The 20,839-nt window shown below is 41.8% G+C and overlaps 5 protein-coding genes across 16 annotated transcripts in view; 2 read left to right on the forward strand and 3 right to left on the reverse strand.

Annotated features, from left to right (window-relative positions):
* Positions 1 to 211: 211 nt before the first annotated feature.
* LOC121177780 (gap junction alpha-3 protein-like) lies at positions 212 to 2,652 on the reverse strand. Its single transcript, XM_041032111.1, has 3 exons — positions 2,584 to 2,652; positions 1,797 to 2,362; positions 212 to 1,079 (listed from the first exon to the last, which is right to left on the reverse strand). The coding sequence occupies exons 1-3, from the start codon at positions 2,650 to 2,652 to the stop codon at positions 212 to 214; spliced, it is 1,503 nt and encodes a 500-aa protein (XP_040888045.1).
* Positions 2,653 to 6,736: 4,084 nt separating this feature from the next.
* Positions 6,737 to 11,362, reverse strand: LOC121177782 (gap junction beta-6 protein-like). Of its 2 annotated transcripts, none has more exons than XM_041032113.1 (8): positions 10,994 to 11,362; positions 10,092 to 10,211; positions 9,926 to 9,974; positions 9,078 to 9,249; positions 8,665 to 8,817; positions 8,315 to 8,463; positions 8,033 to 8,239; positions 6,737 to 7,804 (listed from the first exon to the last, which is right to left on the reverse strand). In XM_041032113.1, exons 4-8 carry the CDS (start codon positions 9,246 to 9,248, stop codon positions 7,741 to 7,743), a joined length of 744 nt encoding a protein of 247 aa, XP_040888047.1. In that variant the 5' UTR covers position 9,249; positions 9,926 to 9,974; positions 10,092 to 10,211; positions 10,994 to 11,362; the 3' UTR covers positions 6,737 to 7,740. The 2 variants fall into 2 exon arrangements, with proteins under 2 accessions (XP_040888047.1, XP_040888048.1); XM_041032114.1 differs by having other exon boundaries at positions 7,690 to 7,804; positions 8,004 to 8,239.
* A 1,255-nt stretch (positions 11,363 to 12,617) lies between these two features.
* On the forward strand, positions 12,618 to 14,764 carry sap18 (Sin3A-associated protein). Its single transcript, XM_041032115.1, has 4 exons — positions 12,618 to 12,819; positions 13,977 to 14,086; positions 14,259 to 14,381; positions 14,473 to 14,764. Exons 1-4 carry the CDS (start codon positions 12,748 to 12,750, stop codon positions 14,627 to 14,629), a joined length of 462 nt encoding a protein of 153 aa, XP_040888049.1. The 5' UTR covers positions 12,618 to 12,747; the 3' UTR covers positions 14,630 to 14,764.
* Positions 14,765 to 15,109: 345 nt separating this feature from the next.
* rtraf (RNA transcription, translation and transport factor) lies at positions 15,110 to 18,246 on the forward strand. Its single transcript, XM_041032510.1, has 8 exons — positions 15,110 to 15,268; positions 15,836 to 15,960; positions 16,134 to 16,233; positions 16,625 to 16,705; positions 16,809 to 16,897; positions 17,190 to 17,258; positions 17,426 to 17,474; positions 17,663 to 18,246. The coding sequence occupies exons 1-8, from the start codon at positions 15,208 to 15,210 to the stop codon at positions 17,815 to 17,817; spliced, it is 729 nt and encodes a 242-aa protein (XP_040888444.1). The 5' UTR covers positions 15,110 to 15,207; the 3' UTR covers positions 17,818 to 18,246.
* Positions 18,247 to 18,376: 130 nt separating this feature from the next.
* Positions 18,377 to 20,839, reverse strand: part of nid2a (nidogen 2a (osteonidogen)) — a 32,960-nt gene continuing 30,497 nt past the window's right edge. For all 11 annotated transcript variants that reach the window (XM_041032507.1, XM_041032506.1, XM_041032502.1 and 8 more), the window contains 2 exons: positions 20,678 to 20,790; positions 18,377 to 19,047 (listed from right to left, as the gene is read on the reverse strand). In XM_041032507.1, coding sequence (XP_040888441.1) covers positions 19,037 to 19,047; positions 20,678 to 20,790 — 124 coding nt within the window. In that variant the 3' untranslated portion in view covers positions 18,377 to 19,036. The remainder of the gene's footprint in view (positions 19,048 to 20,677; positions 20,791 to 20,839) is intronic.

Genomic DNA, 20,839 nt, shown 5'->3' on the forward strand with positions numbered 1-20,839 from the left:
AAGTCTGAGATTAAAATAAACAGCCACCTCCAGCTGAATCTCTATTTGTTAACATCTGCCTTGCAGAGCATCAGTCTTTTGCTGGAGTGTGTGCTTGTGTGGTTTTATGCTGGTGTGCATATGTTAAAAAAACTGCATATGTAGGTTTTCTATGTGTATACAGCATTTATGTAAGGTTGTGTAAATGTGTGTGTGTGTGTGTGTGTTTTAGCTACACTGCCAGGTCATCAGGGCGAGCTCGGACACTGCTGCTCTTGCTGGCCCGACCTGGCTTCCGGATGTCTGTCACAGCAGATGGAGGCTGATGCATCTCCGCCCTGGTAACCACGGTGAAGTCATCATGTGGGACCATACAAGGTGCTGTGGTGACGGCGTTTTCCTCATCCACCGCTGTCTCCTCCGGCGTGAGGGGGGAAAGAGGGGTATTACGAGGAAGTGTAGGAAACATTGAGTGTTGCTCCTCTTCTGGAGGTGGTGGAGTTGTCTCCTCCTGAGGAGAGGAGGAAGCGGAGGTGGGAGGAGAAGGAAGCGGTGGTGGGTAGGAGCAGGCGGAGTTTTTTCCATTCAGACTTTGGAGCTCCAGTGCCATGTTGCTCCAGTTCTGCTCCATTGCAGTCAGCTGCCCGTGGCTTCCAACGCTTATTTTGTCACCGTTGCCGTAAAAGGAAGCGGGCAGGGTCTCCAACAGGAAGTCGTCTGGGTGGAACGCTGTGCCATCCATCTTGAGCTCAGCGGGCACAGGGGCGGTGGCCATGTTAGGGTTCAAAGAGATCACAGTGGGGCAGGCTTCTGTTGGACTGTAGGCTCTTACCTCAGCTGCTCGGCCCTCCACCACGCTTACGCTGGCATATGCTGGCAAACAGTCGAGTACTGACGGAGAGGTCTGCTCAGGAATCGTCTCTGCGTCTCCTGGCTCGTCCGGACCCAGCAGCAGGGACTCGCTGTCGGGCACAAACTCATTGGTGACCCCCTGCTTGACTTTCTTCCAGCCCAGGTGGTAGATCTCTAGCAGGTTGAGGGCCAGAGAGACACAAGCAACCACCAGCATGAAGATGATGAAGATGGTCTTTTCAGTGGGCCTGCGACAACAAACAAACAAAAACACATTTAACAGAACAAATACAAACAACTGGATTTAAGGAGAATGTAACAAGAAATTGTATAAGAAAGGTAATAATACATGAAGTATGAAAACTATTTTTTTTAACCTTTCCAAAACCAAGAACACAAGAACAAAACCATAAAAAAGGATTATACAGTGCGTTTATCTGTTCTAACATAAGCTGCAACTGTCAGCTTGTCCAACTTAACTAGCTTATTACCTATGGTATCTGAACTACAATAATTTATGGGGTTAAAAAAAAGCACCTTTCACAACTAGCACATTCACAGTGTGGTATTTCCCAGTAACATCAGTTAACTCTGTCCTGGATTTGTGCTTCAACAACCCAAACCAAGTTAGTCCTCAACTCAAAAGCCTTTCCTACTGTTGTGTTGAAAGTGAAATCAACCTAAAGATACGAACAATGATGTAAATTAAGCAGCCAAAAAAGGTTGTGTTCAAACGAAACATCCCGACCTGCATTTTTATTTTTGATTTGTATAAAGCAACTTGCTAACTAGCTAAATGACATGTTAGCTCAACACAGCAGCAACACAGCCTCAGTGTCAGATAATAAAATCTGATCAAAATGACAGTGGACAGTTAGAAATATTATACACGCAAACACAAATAAGAAGAAAATCAAGACACAAACAGATAAAACAGATCCTCTGATAAAATCCTTCTCTCTAACCTGGAGATGAAGCAGTCCACAGTATTGGGGCAGGGCCAGCGGCCACATTTATAGAGCGGCCTCAGGTGGAAGCCATAGAGGAAGTACTGTCCCAGGATGAAGCCCACCTCAAACAGAGTCTTGAAGATGATGTTGAAGATGTAGGTCCTCAGTAATGCCCCGCGGATGCGGATCTTCCCATGCTCATCTCGAATTGGTGGCTTCTCCTTTTTCCCACCTCCTCTTCCTCCTCCACCATCCCCAACTCCGTTGTGATAGAGGGGGTCATGGTCTTCCTGGTGGCGACCGGCCTTTCTGAGCTCCTCCTCCCTCTCCCTCCTCTTCTCCTCCATGCGGACAATGTGCAGCACATGACCCAGGTAGATAAGGGTGGGCGTTGAGACAAATATGATCTGCAGCACCCAGAAGCGGATGTGGGAGATGGGGAAGGCCTCGTCATAGCAGACGTTCTCGCAACCGGGCTGTTGTGTGTTACAGGTAAAGTCTGACTGCTCGTCTCCCCAAACCTCTTCGGCTGCTGCACCCAGCACCAAGATGCGAAAGATGAAGAGGACAGTCAGCCAAACCTAGGGAGGAAGGACAGAGAGATTAAGAGAGCATCCCCAGAAAAGAACAGAGATACTGGACAACTTTGCAAAACCCTGGACTGAATTCAATGACAGTATTTTTTCTGTCTGATTTTTAAAATTCACGTTTTGTAAAATATCTGCACATGGAAGCTGCACTGACTTCTCCAAAACTGCTACAACTTCATATTCGTCCAGTTAACTGATAGTCGATCAGTCACCTTTCCAATCACGGTGGAGTGTTCTTGAGCATTCTCCAGCAGCCGCCCCAGAAAGCTCCAGTCACCCATGCTTCACTCAATTTTCTAGCCTGGAGAAAGAAACGACAGCCTGTGGTGAACAATACATGGAGCTCCGGTGAGGAGAGAAGCAGGAGACACAGGGGAGCAGGAGTGATGCCCTCTATACACAACAGGATCATGGGCAGTTAATTTCAGGGGGTAACTGATAATTGTTTTAAATGCAAAGGCTGGCATTATGAAGACACCAACACTACAAACTGTAGTTTTGAACAAATGATAATCAAACTAAACAGTGCATTTGATGTCAGAGCAGACAACAAACGAAAAAACTGCCATAAAAAAGACTTACTAAAATATTGTTGTATTGTCAGTGATAAATCCATCGACCAGAGATCAGAAGAAAAACAATATCTGAAAAAAGAGAGACAAAAAGCTCCTGTCAACATAAAGCATAAACTCATCCCAGCAACATCATTCTAACTCTCAATATTTACATACTGGACATATGAGATTTTTTTGGCCAATTGGGATCAGCAGAAAGCAGCTGTTACCAAGGCACTGCCGGGTTGATAACAGTCCAATATTCACTCTCCTGTGCACCATTAATAATAATAATAATGATTATTAGAATATTTGCTGTAAACTGCTCCCCTCTGCATCTGAAAATGACATTGGCAAGAGCACTGAGAGTGAATCAGAACATTAGTGCTGTGGGCTGTAAAACCAAAACAATGAGCTGAAAGACGCTAAAATGCTCCATAAAGCTGAGGGAACTGCAGAGTCGGGGGATAATTCTCTGTGGATTCATCACGATGAATGACCCCTTTCACACATAAGTAGTCATGTGATCCACTGATAACATAAAAAGACTGATTATAGCAACATCAAACACTGACATACTGTCATATTGTCATAACTGTGAAACATAAGAAAACATTTGTGTTACCAGTTGATATTTAACCAGCGAAAAAAACAAACTGTCAGAACCTGTTAGAATAAATAACAATGGAGAAACTGTTTCTAAACAGATTATGACATTTCTGTGCTACAATGTCTTGGTACTTATTAGCTCATATATATATCAATTTTTCAGAGTTAATAAAACATGAGTATAAAGACAGAATAAATCTGCAAACACCTCAAACCTGTATGTTACTCTGCAAATGAGGACGTAACTGTGTTTATGCATATAAGAAAATAAATACTAAATTGGTGCCTGTTTCTTACTTTACAAATGTACATGTGCATGCAGACACGCACATATTTGTGGGTGTCTGTGTGCGTGTCTGTGCTGCAGGGCTGTCTAGTGGACAATGGCTGGCCATCTGTGGGAAGTGAATGAGTGGATAACAGGTCGTCCCTGTTGAATGCTGGACTCATCACATCCCAGGAATGCTGAGGAGGGCAAATGTTTGCCTGGGATCGACTGATATGTACACACACACACACGCAAATGAATGCACACAGCCAAAGTTACAGTAGCATAATTGCTCCTGCATATCTGAGCCATCAAACTGCCGTAACTGAATAGAAGCCACTGAAAAATTCATTTACTTCTAATATGAACAAACCCAAGACTTGAATCAGGTTTGCCCTCATGAGCAGTAAATCATCAGTCTGAAAAAACAAGTAAACATCCATTTACATTTTAAAAAAGAAGAGTGTACACAGATCATCAAAAAATAAGAACTTCCTTTAAGAGTACAATAATTATATTAGAGGGTTAAATTCCATAAAACATTAGAATATTATAAAATCCATGATAGAGTACCACAGACAAACTAAACAAAGAGAAAACCATAGTCTCAGCTAACAAATGAACAGACCAATTAACCCATTGATCTACCGTAACGGTGGCATGTGTACATATACATGATGTGTTGACGTGATGAAATACCATCGACTATGACAGACAATAGAGAAGCTGCCAGATGGACATTGTCCTGGCTAGCCTGTGCTTTTGATGGATCAGAGGTCTTTGTGCTAAAACAGCCCAAACAGTTAACTCCTGGCCTGCCATTTGCACCCTGGAAACTTTTTTAAGGTATGCAGACAGTGGCAATGTCCACATGAAAGTCAAATCTGTTCTCTCCCCAGTGAATCAAGTAAGCTAAATTTAGTTTGACACGCATCCATGAGCATCAGATTAACCAGGGTTACATAGCTCACATAGCTGGGTTACGCCATGTAAACCTGAACAGTGCTGAAAAAATGATGCTATAGACTGATGGGCCAAGAACACCAAGGTGCATAAAAGTCCATAAAATGCCTGAAGGTACATGCAGGTGCATAAAGTGTGTAAAGGTAGGTAATAGGAAGCATAAGGTTGCACAAAAATACAAAAAGATGTGTAATGGTGCTTAAAATCTGCTGTTTGTAAGTGTAAAAAGGCACATAAAGGGGATTAAAGTTGTTCTATAGCACAAATGTAAATAAAGATGTATATATATGTGCAAAAGTATACAACACTGGAAAAATTACACTGACAGTTGTATAAACGTATATGAATAGACAGTGAATAGACAATCATTTCAGTAACTGAGTGGGTGAGATCAGCAAAGTGTTCTCAGTTCAAACTTATTGTGATGGACACTGTAGCACCTGTGGGAAATTGTATCCTGGTATGTTAGTATCAAAAAGAAGTAGTAAAAGGAAAAACATGCATGACATTAGCTCAATTTCAAACATATGTTGCATTTGAAAATCTGTATTTCCTCTCTGGTGATAAATACATTTTAGGCAATCTGTCATTCACCTCTTTTTATAGTAATTACAAGCAGGAGGCAAAAAAGAGAACATTCACACTACTGGCACCTGAATGAACAAGGACATTTCAACAAAAATGTAAGTACGGTGGCCCTAACAGGTCATTTGCAGAAAGTCTGATCGGCCAAAACAACATTAGTTGGCTGTTGTGAAGTAGGTTGTGTACACATGCATAGTACAGTAGTTGACTACAGCATTGTGTTTTTTCACAGTTGACTAATTTTGAAATGAAAAGTTACCTTCACACTTCATGTATATCAATAGGGAGACAAGCTATTAAGGCCAATTAACAATGTGTAAAACAAACTCAATTACTGTTCAGGACCCAGATTAATGGGTTTTTAATGATAAATGTAGCTGTAATATCATGAAAGTCAAACATCTTAACACTGCATTAATGTCAGAGACTCTGTGTTCAGCTTTTATCAGAAATTTACTTCATGAATTATTAGCGACTTCCTGTCTGCCGTCTTTCCCACAGGGAAGTGAATGCAGCATGAGAGGTGCTGATAATCCAGCAGGTGGAAGGATGATAATCCCTCCTCCTCCCTCCCACTTTCAGATAACACCATCACTCCAGCATCCACCTGCTTACCGCTCTCCTCTGAAACACGGCTCCCTCCGGGCAGCGCGCTTCTTCCCTCACTTCTTTCCCTTTTTCTTCTTTCTTTTACTCCCACGGGTGGACTCGAGGCGAGGAGTCGGTGAGATTAGTATCAGAGGAGGGGGGAGAGGGGGGCAGGGAGAGAGAGAATATCAGAGAGTTACGGCGAGAGAGTAAAGAGAAAAAAAAACAAAAAGAAAAAAAGAAAAAAAAGAAACACGCGAGGCTAGTCTAGTCTAAAAAAAGGGGGGCGCGTGTGGAACCTGTCCCGCGAAGGCGAAGCGCAGCGGCTGCGTCCCGCGTGGCCAAGGCCATCCGCCACTGTCACACATTGGTGTCCCCGCGCATGGGGCGCACGAGGGGGGTGGCGGTGGCGGTGTTGGGGGGCACGTGTTTGCGTGCGCGCGCGCGTGTATTCGAGGGCAGAGGATGCTCTGCTCAGTCACATTCCTGACCAGCCTAATCTGAACAGTTTAAAATCATTTCAATAAAAAAAATGAACAACGAAAAAACGACATTAATCTAAATACAAATTTAAAAACAGCTTAATATAAATGGAATAAATGTCTTCTTAAAAACTGAGCTATCAAGATTTAAAAAAAAAAAATAAGACCACAAACTATTTTAATGTTTTAAAGAACTTTGTTGGCTTATGGCTAGAAAGAAACTATGATCTGTAAGTGGGATTAAACAATGTCACCATAGTTGTTTGTCATATGGTGACACCACCTGCTGATCACCAGCAGAGGTCAACAGAGAACATACAGTACATACAGTAGGTCACTTAATGCATCTGTTGTAAATGGACAAAAACAGTTAATTTGGCAATTTTTATCTTGAAATATTGCATCAGCGCTGTAAACCACAACATTAAGCCTTTCCCAAAAGCCTAATCCTGCCTCAAACTCAGAAACATGACGATTGGAGTAAAGCATAAAGTGGCTTTCTTAGCAGTGTCAGCAGTGTGTCCACCTCGTCCTTTCTTTAGTGCATTTATAAAAAAAACACATATTCCTCACTTTCTTTTATAAGCAGCAACTTCTCCTTACTGTGACCCACAAATCTTTTGTAAAGTATGACATACTGTAGTGGAATATATCTCCAGAACTGCTGTTTTAATTAATTAAAGGGTTTTAGTACTACGTTGTATGCAACAAAATAATCCCTGAGTTAGTCAGTTTAGTTTTCCCAGACAAGAGTATTATTAATATGATAGGAATCTTTAATTAAACCATTAGACTGACACAAATTAAGCTAAAACGTCATTTGTGAAAGTAAAATTCAATGAATTTGTTATTCAGTGAATCCAAGAAAAATACAAACAACTTTTCTGTATATGTGTGTACATACTGTAGGTGGGTGTACAGTATATGTATAGCTGCTAGTGAGTTTTCCTCATGCTGTTTTCTTGCTCCCCAGTAGATGGCATGATAGCCCTACTATTATAATAAACACGATCTGTCTTGATCTATATTTTTTCCCATTATACAACTACAACTATTATACAACTACTCTAACAGAACAAATTACTGACATAACCTCAAACAGCACCGTGGAAAAATACACTTTTGAGTTGTTGGCATTCTCTCTACCTTTAAAATGTCCCATATGAACAATTCAGGTATCATAGAAAATGTCCACTTTTTGCTGTATTTACACATTTGGGTCATTCACGTGTGCTCCAATTGTTTTTTTCTTTGTAATGTCTTTGTCCTGCATGTATCATCCACCTTGTTGCTGCTACCTCAGGCTGAGACAAGTAACTTCTAGTTTGTCTTTGTCAGCGTCCTCTCTCTGCTGGATTTCCTCTCCTTCCGACCACTGAGACCCCTGAGAGAGAAGGTAAAGGTGGACTTAAAGATTCTCTGCATTTTAATAACAGATTAAGAATGAACAACATCAAGTCTTAACACATTTATCTTGTATGAGCTGATCAGAGACTCACAGACATGTTGAATACAGACATTTTAACACTGGCAAAAAAATGAATTGACTCAATCATTAATGAATGAACCAGTTGATTAATCACCTGACTGTCTGACTGATTAATACCTCTACCTAGTGACAGCCTTGGCAACAAGATAGGCAAGTTCAGCCATGTTGAGGACCATGCAGATGGACGAGGTGGTGGCCATGAAAACGGTGAAGATGGTCTTCTCAGTGGGACGTGAGATGAAACAGTCCACCAGGTTAGGACACGGCCACTGGTCACACTGCACCAGCCGAGGCATCTGGAAACCATCGTACACCACGTACAGGGCATACCTGGACACACACTGCGTGTTTAAAACAAATCAGCAGTGTGGTGGACTGACAGCAAAGCACAATCACAGATCTTACATGAAGCCTCCCTCAAACAGCAGCTTGAACACCAGGCTGCATGCGTACGTCCACCACAGGGTGCCGGCTATTGGCAGTCTCCTCTTCTTCAGAGTCTCCAACTCTTCCTCCTGACCTTTGTTGCTGAGAAAACCAGATCTACCCGAGCCCTGTGAGACAGGAAGGCATGACATGAAGTCCAAACAAAACACAACCATTAAAGACAGAAGACAGACGTGATGTTTAATGGCATGACATCGGGTGACGAGATAAAAGACACAGCTAGAAAAGACACAACCAGCAAATGCAAGACAAAATAAAAATAACAGAACACGACAGTAAGAAATGGGAGGTTATAAAACCACACACACCTGCAGCAGCCTCTTTTTATCCCTGTGGTTCCGATAGCCCACGTACATCGCAACCAGGAGCGTTGGTGTGGAGACGAAGACGAGCTGAAGGCACCAGAGACGGATGTGGGACACAGGGAAGAACTGGTCATAGCAGACGTTTTCACAGCCGGGCTGAAAAACAGAGAGTCAGAGCCACAGATTGTTCAACCATGAGAATAAACCGCTTTAGCTGCTCTGTAGATCCCTGAATAAAACCTCTTACACCTCTGGAACATGGATGTATTATGGTGTGGAGCCACTAGAGACACCTTTGTCCCCCCCATTAAAAGTCAGTCCTTTGCATTAATGATGTCTTTTGTAAAAAATTTAATATGAATGACAATGTTTTCTCCTGCACTTTAATGAAGAGTTGTATATGAGCTAGCGTCTACCTGCAGTGTGTTACAGGTGAAGTCAGACTGCTCATCTCCCCACACGCTCTCGGCGGCAACAACCAGCACCATGACCCGGAAAATAAACAGCACGGAGAGCCAGACTTTACCCAGGCTGGTGGAGTGACGGTTCGCCCCGACCAGCTGAGTGTACAGAGCAGGCCAAGACATCCTGAGGACACAGATGAAGAAATGAGAAGGGGAACAGAAGAGTGAGAGAAGGGGCCTTTTTACTGGAGGGTTGCTGGTTCAAGTCTCTGTTTCTGTTTGCTGGAAAAAGAAATCTGGCAGGGGACAGTGAGGACTGTATGCATTGGTGTTTTCTAATTACTGTTGAGCTACACATGTGACGGCGACACGGACGGAACGTTCGAAGGAAGCCAGTGGCAAAAGATGAAAGCAGAGACGAACGGTGAAACAAAACAGAAGTTTGAAAGAGGAAGAGGATGAAAAGGAATGAAACTGAGAGGAGGAGGAGGAGAGAAGGCCCAGCGCCAGCATTCATGAGAACTGATGAACCTCTCTGCCCACGGTGGACTGTACTGAACTGAGCCCACTCAACTAAAAACACACTGAACACACTGTACAAACCCACATTACTACAGTACCTCACTGAGCCCCACCATTCACACTCACTCACTGATTGGTTTATTCATTAACTGATTATTTAAATATGTATTATAATAATATGACAACAATAACATGTATAATAGGTCTTACACTCATTGAGAGCAGTTGTTTTCATTAGTAAAAATTCTCCATAAATGTGTCACAAATAATAATACGATGAGAAATGAATCTAAAATGACTAACTTTTTAAAATAACAAAGATAAAGTAGTTTTCTCACCTTGTGTCTGGAGAGTCAGGTTGTTTGCAGGAAAATATTCCACATAGTCCTTTCCAGGAAAAAACAAATAAACAAAAAAACACACAGTTCACTGTCACATGACTGATGGCATTATTAAAATTAAATATACAGTTGAAGAGTCTAATGTACTGAACAAAGCACAAACCTGCAGTGCCTGGTTCCTTCGCATGAAGTCAAAGATGCGCCTCCAAGTGTGAAGTCAGCCAGAATAAAATTCGAAGACTTCCTGGGAAGACTTTCAAAATAAAACCTCACAGGGGTCAAGCTGTGGAAATGAAGCGACACAAATAATACAGAGGAAGTAATATGATAACAGGATACGTTGCCTTTCATTTAATTTAAACACTAAATATAAGACACTCCTAATATATCCTTTTCCTTTTTCATGTATGGATGCACAACATACTAGTGGAACTGCTTTTACCTGGGCTCATTGACCTCAGGCTCATTTTTGCCATTAAAGGGTCACTCCAGAAGTGTAGGGTTGTACATCCATAAAGTCAGTGGACTCACAAGATACAGCAGCACAGGCTGAAATATCCTTCATACCAATGACTTTAATTCCATAATATGGGTCACATTTCAGAAACACTGGGTCCTATACTCCCCCACACTGCACATGTCTTTCCTGCCTCCTAAATACTTTTTTTTACAAACCCCACACCTCCAGTTTTATAGCCACCATTACTTATAGTTACATGTTACACAAAATACCTTTAATGTCAGATATACAGTAAAAAGTTACCAGTTACCAGCTACTGTACTTCAGGGTGCCCATGCAAGTCAGAGGAGTGAAAGAACAAAGTTGCATTGTAGTGTGAAGGGGTGTGTGTGTGTGTGTGAGCGATCTCTCTGTGGCTGTAACTGGAGACAGGTAGAGAGTCAAAGTGACTTCTCAGAGCCAAACCATCACTTGGCAGCAGTCATCCTGCAGGACAGTGCAGCTCTGTGTGCTACTAATGACTGTGACCAATGAGTGTTTCCCACTGTTTGCTGAAGTGTGGGAGCAAAAAACCAACTTCCTCGGTTTGCACTGCGGATACTCACAAAATTGAGATGAAAACTGTTGAAGGGGCCGTAGCATAGTCTGCATACTCTGCCACAGTGACGGCGGGCAGGGATGTGACCTGGGATTTAAAGATTTGCAGACAACAGTGTTAGTGAAAAAGTATGAGAAACTTCAGAATTATTATTTGATGCAAAGATTCTATTCGTTTCCGCAAATGATGAAGCAGGAGACTCAGTCAGTGTAGATGGTTTTCCTCTGAACCACTGCACATAACGTGATCCTGCAAAGTGAGACAGAGAGGGCGTTAGTGATTCTAATGGAGTCATTAGAGGAAATAACAGTGGCTGTTATTCCTGATGCATATCAATGAATGGATATCAGTGTCAGGACCAGACTCAAAGACCCACTGTTTGATCTCTCAGTCAGGACGAGGCTTTAAAAAAAACAAAAAAAACAAAAACAAAAAAAAAGAGGGAGAAAGGCTGGCAGATTGTTTCAAGCGGGTCCATGCCTTCCATTCTGATGAGGGCAGGGGTGGTGGTGGTGGGGTGAGGTGGGGGGTCACACACAGTGAATGAGTAGGGAGAGAGAGAGAGAGGTAAAATAGAGCCAATTGTTTGAGTGGCTCCTGATCCCTGATCAGCCAGCCAGCAGGAGAACAGAGGGGGCCAGTGTCAGGATACACACTGTCACACACACACACACACACTACAATACTCACATATATGTTACCCAGAAAACTACACACACTGTAATGAGTGAGGGGGAGAGCAGCATGTGACTGAATAGCAGGTCTCGGTTCTGTAGGTGGACTTGGCTGACTGATCCTGAATCAGTCACTCTACTGTATGAAAGGCTGTCGAAGAGCTACAAGACAATCCTGATCATTTCTGGAACGTGCAGATTTTTATGTTCAGCGAATTTGTTCTCTGAGAGATTCAGATTGGTTCTGATGCTGCACAGTGACTTCTCATATCTGCACAACATTTCCGGAGAGCATTCAAAAAGTTACAGCATTAAAAATGAATACATTAAAATACACCATCCTTCCTGTCGAAAGAACATGCTCCATAAATCAAAATTTTGAAGCAAAACAGTTTAATCTTCAGCAATAGAAACAATCCTTACAAGCAAAGACAGATCTATGAGGCAAATACAAATAATCATAATCATAATTAGAACAGTAAACTTGGAACTTGATTTGGGTTTGCAAAAACATGATTTTATTTTCACGGAGCATTAATGCAGGCAGGTCATGCATTTTAACACCTCTTGCATGTGAACTAAATAAAAGAAGGTGCAGTTTTCAAATGTATTTGTAATCCACAGTCATCAGTAATACACCACAACTGAGATATGCTATTTTCTAATATAGAAATTACAAAATAAAAAATGTTGAAAGCTATATACACACATTATATTATAATTAAATAGTGTATTTAATGATAAACTTATGTGTATGGCAGAATAATAGTCATCAAGTGATATAATTCATCATTTGTAATATATTTTATATTAATTAATCATCAGTTACTGATGACTTCAAATATTAATCAATACTCAATGTGTGATGATGCGTTAATACTCCGGAGCAGTAGGGGGCGATAAAGCCGCGCTGACTGACAAAAACCATGCACAGGTCGTAGAAACGACGACCGGAAACGGAAACGGACTCACGTTCTGTCTCGTTGGTGCATTGCTGCCTGCTGCAGCTACGATAAAACATAATAGCAAAGTGGTGGAAGTAACGACGTACGTGCATTTCTATACCAGCGGGGAAATAAAACAAACAATGGCTCTTGAATCGCGGATCACACAGGAAGAAATCAAGAAGGAACCAGAGAAACCCATTGATCGAGAAAAGGTTAGAGCCGGATCTAGCTTGTTTACCTTGTTAGCTCTAAGCTAACCTGGTTTGCTAGCTAACAGTGTGGAGAGTGGTGGATTTCTATTCAGGACAGTTTCCACAGTTACACTTTACAACACTGGTAGATCAGCATTAGTGCTGCGTTGCTGAGTTAAGCTGTAAAATGCTGAGATGACCACAACAAGTTAGATGAAAACAAACTGAGCAGTAGCCTCTGAAGTTAGCTACTGCTAACGTGCTAGCTAATCATAAACATGAATCAACAGCTGCAGGCATTTTTTGTCGATGTTGTTTCGAATTAAGTATTTGCTTAATTTAATTTGGGACTTTGATAAAAAATAGCAAACATTTCCACCATGAACTACCACAGTCTTCGGTCTCAGAAAATTTCAATGAAACCTCAATGGAAAAATACAGTTGAAATATTTTCACCCCCACCGTTATCGTCTATTGAAACCCAGAACAGCTTAACGGTCTTTGACGAACCTCCAGCGTGTTCGGATAGGTTCTGCATGTATCCAGTACAAAGTGACACCCACATTTTAAACTTACCCTCGACAGCCCGGTTGTCCTGATGGGTTAAACGCTTTGTTTTTGTGTTTTGTATCCCAAAGCCACAGTAGTTCGTTACTGTCCTCCAGGAAACGCTTAGCTGCAATGTGAGATGACACCGGGTGTTTCTAATATAATAATTAAGGGTGGACAAATACGGTCAATTAACTGTAATTACTATGTGTATACTACATATATACAGGCAGATATATTTTATTTTGATACTATCGAGATTATTAATCCGTTTCAACTTCTCTAATATTGTTAAAATCTACTGTATATTGGCATAAAAGGGAAAAAATGTCGAGTTGTAGTTAGGCTTGGTGACCACTAGAGGGCACCCACCGTCAAACTGGACGCATGCGGAGCCGATGTGAAACCGGAAGTTCTGGGTTCCGTCCCAGAATTGAGAAAAGTTCCTTCAAAATCCTGTAGAGATTTCAAACATTAATAATTATAAACAAGCCCTGGAGTCTCTCTCTCAACAGCAGATTCTGTGTTTCAATATATGATTGTATATATATATATATATATATTTAAAACTAATATTGTGCCATTATAAAATGTTCTCCTCTTGTGTTTGATGCTTGTTTATGCTACAGACCTGCCCTCTTCTGTTGCGAGTATTCACCACCAACAGTGGTCGACATCACAGAGCAGATGAATTCGCTCGTGGCAACGTTCCCTCCAGCGAACTGCAGATATACACATGGTGAGGTTGCAAACGCTTCACTCTTTGCCTGTGCTATTGTTGCATGTGTCAAATGAACATTTACCAGTGTTATAAACTGAGTTCTTAAGGCAGCTGAAGCAGCTTGTAGAGGTACTGCTTGATGTGGTTTTAGAAGGTGGCACTGGAGCCTGTATCTGATTCTGTGTTTCAGGATGGATGCTACTCTGAAGGAGCTGACCAGCCTGGTGAAGGAAGTGTATCCAGAGGCCAGGAAAAAGGGAACTCACTTTAGCTTTGCCATAGTCTTCCCTGACCCCAGAGGGAAAGCCTACAGGTTGGTATCACACCACAAACGCACAGGTTGGGTTCAACAAGCCACTTGCTAACAGCACTGTTGAATTTGTGTTCACTGTATATTTAAACAGGTTGAAAGACATCGGCAGTACTGTATCCGGCAGGAAGGGCGCAGATGACTCCATGACACTGCAGTCTCAGCGCTTCCAGATTGGAGACTATCTGGATATAGCTATCACACCGCCTAACAGAGCCCCACCCCTTAGCACACGCATGAGGCCATTCTGAACACACACACATACACACTAACATGCATACATAAAGCATCACACCTAATTCTGTTTTTGTTTTCTCTTTTACATCTTGGATGGTTTTTGCCTCATTTTATAAAATGTGACATGAAATAAAGTTGTCTTTTTTTTTTCAGAGTCTGTGCCTGTTTCTGTGTGTTGTAGAAACTGAATCTAAACTGCAGCTGTATAGTGGAAAACTCACCATTTCATCAGATAGTCCAGATCCCACCACTATAATGTATTAGCAGTCAGAAGTTTTGATGATGAGCAGTTGTAGCTGCTCCTTGGATCCTGTAAACAAATGATACAAAATCTTAAATGACTTTTGAATAAAAAAAAACAGCTGGATATAGCAAATATAGTGAGGCTATGCAAATATTCTCTTTAGGGCCGTTGATGGATGTAAGTATAATGCAGGTGGTCATTAAGGAAAATTTTATTTTGATAGCTGTAACAGGAAGATGTGGGCTGCGCATGCGCAATGCATACTGACAACTGGCGTTAAGAAACAGGCAAGATAGGCAACTGTTAGCTAGAGAAAGCAGCCGTTTCAGCTTAAAAACACACGCTGAAATGTTTCGGAGGAAATTGACAGCTCTGGATTATCACAATCCCAACGGGTTCGACTGCTCAGGTGAGGAAAGAGTCCCGGAAACTGAACTGAATTGGTACGGTGAGAGTAACGTGGAGCCGGCTAACGTGTCCGATCCCTGTGAAGAGACAACACACCACAAACTGGCAAATGAATAGTTTCATGATGCGTTTTCGCCCACAAACTTATATTTATTAGAACAGGCGGTAGATAAAAATACAGACTTTTACGCTTTTGTTCGCCATAGCTAAACCTAACGCTCTCAGTGCGGCTTGTTTTTATAATTTTATTCCAATAAAAGAGTTGGTATCTTGCGTTATACACTGAAATTGGCCACTCAGCAGTCAGTTTATAACATTATCCATAAGTGCATTTAATCTGAACATGCTCACTTGGACTTGGACTCATTCCTGAACTGTAAATATCAATTTATCTCTAATAAAGCTGTGAATTAAAATGTTAACAACCCCAGCTGCGATATAAACTAAACAGCGTTTCGCAGTGAGCTCAGTGATTCAGCAGGCGCCACATTAGTTTCTGTAGCTGCTGCTGTGTTGACATTTGTGTAGTGAATCTACAGCAGTTCACCCGTCTCTCCTCTCGGTTCAGATGAGACCCAGTTCAGGAACTGCATCGTGTGGCTGGAGGACCAGAAGATCAGACACTACAAGATCGAGGACAGAGGCAACCTGAGGAACATCCCCAGCTCAGAGTGGCCCAAAGCCTACCAGAAGGTGAGCCCACCGGCACACCGCCAAGGAAATGCCACCTTAAAGCTGCCAAACTGTATTTGACACAGGGATCTTGTGTTGGCTGCTCTCACAGAAGTGTAAAGGAATTGTTATGGAAGTGTCAGCACTGTTTTTATGTGCATGAGCTGTGTTTGAGTTTTCCTTTTTCTGTGCAGTACCTGCAGGATGTCAGCTGTCCATTTGGAGTCCAGGAGAGACAGGAAGCTGTGGACTGGTTACTGGGCCTGGCTGTACGCTACGAGTATGGAGACAATGGTAAGAAAATAGAAGAAAAAAACATATTGTTTCTCTTCAGGTCTTTTTAAAAATTACTAAAATAATCACAGATATAGATGAGATATATGCAACTGCAGACATTGCTACATATTAAAATGTTGTGTGTAATACAACAGTGTTGTAATACAAGCATTAATACTGATGAAGACCAGTAGATGGAGACATTATAAAAGGAATAGTGTTTCCTGGGGATGCCAGCTCACCAGGCCTCAGTTTTAGGAACTGCATAAGCCCACTACTTTACCCTGAAAACACAGCTGCCATTTCTGAAGAATTATGAGGATTAAAATCCCAAAAAAGTCACGTAATAAACACCTGACCTCAGTTGTGCAATGATAGTGATTGTGTGTGTTCTGTTGTCTCTCCTCAGTGGACAAGTATAAGAACTGTCAGCCACTGGCAGCCTCTGGTAACAGCGACAAAGCAGTCGATCCTCTGGTCAACCTTGACAGTAAGAAGGAACCCTTCTCTGCTCCTCCGTCTGCCCCTCACTTTTCAACACTCCTCTTTATTTCCTTTCATTTGTGACGTCTCCATCACTTTGTGTTTTTCAGGTAATTCACCAGATTTCAAAGCAGGAGTGACAGCTCTGGCCAACATCCTCAAAATCCAACGCCACGACGACTACTTGGTGATGCTCAAGGTGAGAGTTCTGATTGACTTTAACAGAGGAGCAGCTGGTGTAACTGTTCACAGCGCATCACTCTCATAAAGAAGAGGTAATAATAGTAAGAAGGTGAACACATGAGATCCAGTTATCAATCAAAGCTGGATTACATCCATAGTTTCTTGTGAAGCCCTTCAGTGTTGATCAGCAGTTTGAATCCATGGCAGGAACAGAAGCCACTAATAAAGAAAACTACTCTACTTAAGAATTAGAACTTGAAGACTTTTTGTCAAATTAATTTCTGTGTGTTTTCCCGTGGACATGCCAGGCCATCCGGATTCTGATCCAAGAGAGACTTTCTCCAGAAGCCATTTCTAAAGCCAGCCACAACAGAGAGGTAAAAGATGCACATGATGTGACAATAATGATGCTTGAAGGATCCACTTCTCTTTTTATACTATAACATCTTTGATTTAACAAAGAAAAAAACCTTCCTCTGGTTTATAGGAGCGTCTCTCTGCTTGACTGCAGCCTCAGTCCTGTATATTTTCTTCTCCTTCGCAGGGTGTTCCAGTAGCTTTAGACAAACACATCTTGGGTTTCGACACTGGAGGCAAGTGCTGCTTTTTTTTTTTTTTAACATCATGAAATAAAAAGTACAGGAAGGTCAAACTGATTTTGAAGGGTTTGATTGGATATTTTTGCACGAGGATGTCCACTCAGGCAGGCATTAACACACATGTATCCAATAAAACTTAATCATCTACAGGAAAGTAAAATAAACGTCTCCTCTCTCGTCAGATGCGACGCTGAACGAGGCCGCTCAGATCCTGCGCCTGTTGCACATCGAGGAGCTGAGGGAGCTCCAGACCAAGATCAACGAGGCCATCGTGGCCGTTCAGGCCATCATAGCTGACCCCAAGACAGACCACAGGCTGGGCAAGGTCGGCAGATGAGAGTGAGGATGAAGAGGGACGCTGGAGGAAGAGAGGAACTGAACCGCAGGAGTTATCATTTGATTTTTTTCCTTTGAGTTGGACAGAAATGAGGTTGTATTTGTTCCGTTGTTGCGTGAGCTCAGGATCGGATTCACAGGTCGGAGCAATGATGAGCAAACGCTTTTCAGACGCTGCCTTTCATTTTTGTACAGCAACAGGGATAAGCTGGCGTCAAAGCATGCAATACAGTAAAGGTGGCATAGTTAGAAATGAAGTACTCGTGTCCACTTGAACCTTCTGATCTTCTCTCTCTCTCCTTCAACAGAAACCAGACTTCTGAAATGTTCAAATCTTATCTTTTGTTTGCCGATGGAAGAAAAGGTTTTTTTGAAAGGCTTTTCACTGACACTGTATGAAAAAAAAAATCTATAAACACAGCTGAACACAGTTTGGCTCCTGTACTTCCTGCGCCGGTCGTAGCTTTTCCTCCGTTGGGCAGCTTTAAAAAGGAACATCACATCTGTAAACACGGTGAAAATCAAGTACCAAATCACATTTTATTGTTATAAATATCACATCTTATAAAAAGATAAAGATTTGAAAAGTAGTAGTAGTAAAAATATTTTTGCAAAAAAAAAAAAAGAATAATGTCATTTCATCAATTGTGAAATTCTGATTAGTAGTTCCTGATCCTGATCCCTTCAGTGTGTGTTTAACAGGAAAAAGACGGATGAGACGCTGAATTTACAGCTACTGTGACCGGAGACAAACCTCACGCTCAGTTTCACAACACAACTTTGGCTTGAACGGTTTGTTTTCAAGCTCTTCATGTCGTTTTCCTTTGGCTTTAAAGAACAGAAAACCTATACTCATACATTTTAAAATCCAATTTCATTCAATTTCTTTTTTTTTTTTTTTAATCGATACAAAACAAAACAAAACAAAAAAATAACTCCCATACAAAAATACAGTAGAAAACAAACTAAAAATGAGGTATAAAACAAATTTACAAAACAATTATTTTGGGGTTATATCTTTAAGGTGAGCTAACGGGGTCGGGGTGTGTGGAAGGGTTGTAAATTTGCTCTGACGGTCAATCTAGCAACAGGAAATCACCGTGCTCCCTACTTATCGTCACTCCCTCTGAGGGACACTCGGAGAGGACGCTGCTCCTGCCCTCTGTTCACAATGCCCCACAGTTTTAGCACCAAAGGACTCTGCGGCTGCCCGTCCGTCGTTAGTGGCTCCCTGTGACACAGAAAGCACAAATTTATTCGTTGAATCAGCTCATTTTTGCCACTTTGACACGTTTAATTTTCACGTGGAGGTACGAACCTTTGCTCTGAGAGTAAAATCCAGCTGGAAATGAGGATTTAAAGGTCTAATTTTCTCTTCCTGTGTGAATCCAAATGTTTCAGGATGAAAGCTTGAGTGCTGCCGTGTCCTAATGACAGAACAAACAGACCCTCCATCCTGAACAAAGCCCTACACTTAACAACCTGAGGCAACTGAGAGTTATCTGTGTGTGTGTGTGTGTTCGTGTATTTAACAATGACAGCTTTTAAGCCTCTTGCAACCTGCTCCCAAACCCTTAACAAGTGTGTTTTAGAGCTGTCATCATGGTCAGAATTACACCACACATCCACGTCTTTGAAGCAAGCGGCTGTTATTTAGTCTGAGGCTTTACAGTGTCAGCGGACGCACAGACGTCACATTTACGGCAACACACACACACACACACACGAGCAGCAGTCGTCTTTCTGAGCATTTCCTAGAGAACAAACTGAATTGTGTGCGCACACGTTTCTACTGTGACCAGATTTTACACTCTGCAGATGTGCGTAGCCTTGACGACGACATCTGCCAAGGTGCTAGTTTAAGGATTATCCTGTGTTCAGAGGGATACTTTATACTTTAAAGGCCTTTAACACGAGGCTTTGAAAAGACTTGAAGGCATCTGCAGACATCAGCACATCAAACATGACGCACACAAACACAAAATACAGGTAGAGGGCCACAGCTGTGTAATCATTGTCCTTTGGTCTCATGTAGGCACACACAGGTCACAAGTTGAGGGTCGCACACAGCTTTATGTGTCTTTTTCATGTGTGTACACACAGGTACAGATGTGGGGTAAATTCAGCTAGTGCTTCAACCTGGCTACACAAACATTTAATCATTTACTTTATATCTAAACTTCACATTTGATGTATATCTAACACTTTAGTGGGAATATCTTCAAACGATCAGTAGATTCAACAACACTTAAAGAAAAATTAACATTTAAAGATAAAATATTCTGCTTTCAATCATAACTTGTGTCTGATAAAAGTTTTTTTCCACAAAAAAAGTTCAATTATCTCATTAAGGATTCTTAAAATTACATTTTCTCCTTCTCCCTCACTGAAAAATCTCAGAATATGAATCTGGAAAAGTTCAAACTCCCTGAATGCATCCTTTGTAAACACAGACAGTGTGTAAGGAGTTCAAATTTCCATTAGACTTGAATGCAGCTTTCTCCTCCACTGTGCCCTGTGTGAGGTTCCCTGTCTCTCAGTGTAAATGCAGCCTTCAGTGTTAAGGTGACATCTGGAGGGAGCTGACTGATGTGATGACATCACTGCACACAAACCAATGAGCTCACTATCTGTAACGCCTTGAAGCAAGTGTGTGTGTGTTTGAGAGAGAGGGCACTCGGCTGTTATTATACAGAGCCAAAATGACACGTCTGGGCAGATGGTGTGTGTGTAAGTGAAAGAGAGTGATAGTATGGATGTGTGTGTGTGTGTGTGTGTGTGTATGACTCACTAAATCAGTGATAAATCAAACTTTGATCATTGAAATTTCTACTTCTGTTTACACAGTACCTCCTTCTCACCTGATAGACAGTGGGTAGTTGCTATGGCGATGCCGTAAAGGTGAGAACGCTGGTCGGGCAGGTATTCGTCGGTGAACTGACTGCTGTCTTTGCTCACCGCGATCACACCGTCCCTGTGAGGCGGAGGACAGAGAGAGAGTTCAGTCATCAATAAAGAGAAAA

Source organism: Toxotes jaculatrix, chromosome 24 (genome assembly GCF_017976425.1).
Source record: "Toxotes jaculatrix isolate fToxJac2 chromosome 24, fToxJac2.pri, whole genome shotgun sequence".
NCBI classification, from domain to species: Eukaryota; Metazoa; Chordata; class Actinopteri; family Toxotidae; genus Toxotes; species Toxotes jaculatrix.

Excerpts from the sequence above, each read along its gene's own strand:
- rtraf (XM_041032510.1), top strand. The coding sequence starts at position 15,208 with ATGTTTCGGAGGAAATTGACAGCTCTGGATTATCACAATCCCAACGGG. Across the intron at positions 16,898-17,189 it reads ACTACTTGGTGATGCTCAAG|GCCATCCGGATTCTGATCCA; the intron begins GTGAGAGTTCTG and ends TGGACATGCCAG. Across the intron at positions 17,475-17,662 it reads CTTGGGTTTCGACACTGGAG|ATGCGACGCTGAACGAGGCC; the intron begins GCAAGTGCTGCT and ends CTCTCTCGTCAG.
- LOC121177780 (XM_041032111.1), bottom strand. The coding sequence starts at position 2,652 with ATGGGTGACTGGAGCTTTCTGGGGCGGCTGCTGGAGAATGCTCAAGAA. Across the intron at positions 2,363-2,583 it reads ACTCCACCGTGATTGGAAAG|GTTTGGCTGACTGTCCTCTT; the intron begins GTGACTGATCGA and ends CTTCCTCCCTAG. Across the intron at positions 1,080-1,796 it reads GTGGACTGCTTCATCTCCAG|GCCCACTGAAAAGACCATCT; the intron begins GTTAGAGAGAAG and ends TTGTTGTCGCAG.
- sap18 (XM_041032115.1), top strand. The coding sequence starts at position 12,748 with ATGGCTCTTGAATCGCGGATCACACAGGAAGAAATCAAGAAGGAACCA. Across the intron at positions 12,820-13,976 it reads AACCCATTGATCGAGAAAAG|ACCTGCCCTCTTCTGTTGCG; the intron begins GTTAGAGCCGGA and ends TTTATGCTACAG. Across the intron at positions 14,382-14,472 it reads CCCAGAGGGAAAGCCTACAG|GTTGAAAGACATCGGCAGTA; the intron begins GTTGGTATCACA and ends ATATTTAAACAG.
- LOC121177782 (XM_041032113.1), bottom strand. The coding sequence starts at position 9,248 with ATGTCTTGGCCTGCTCTGTACACTCAGCTGGTCGGGGCGAACCGTCAC. Across the intron at positions 8,240-8,314 it reads CTGTTTGAGGGAGGCTTCAT|GTATGCCCTGTACGTGGTGT; the intron begins GTAAGATCTGTG and ends GTGTGTGTCCAG. Across the intron at positions 7,805-8,032 it reads GTTGCCAAGGCTGTCACTAG|GGGTCTCAGTGGTCGGAAGG; the intron begins GTAGAGGTATTA and ends CTTCTCTCTCAG.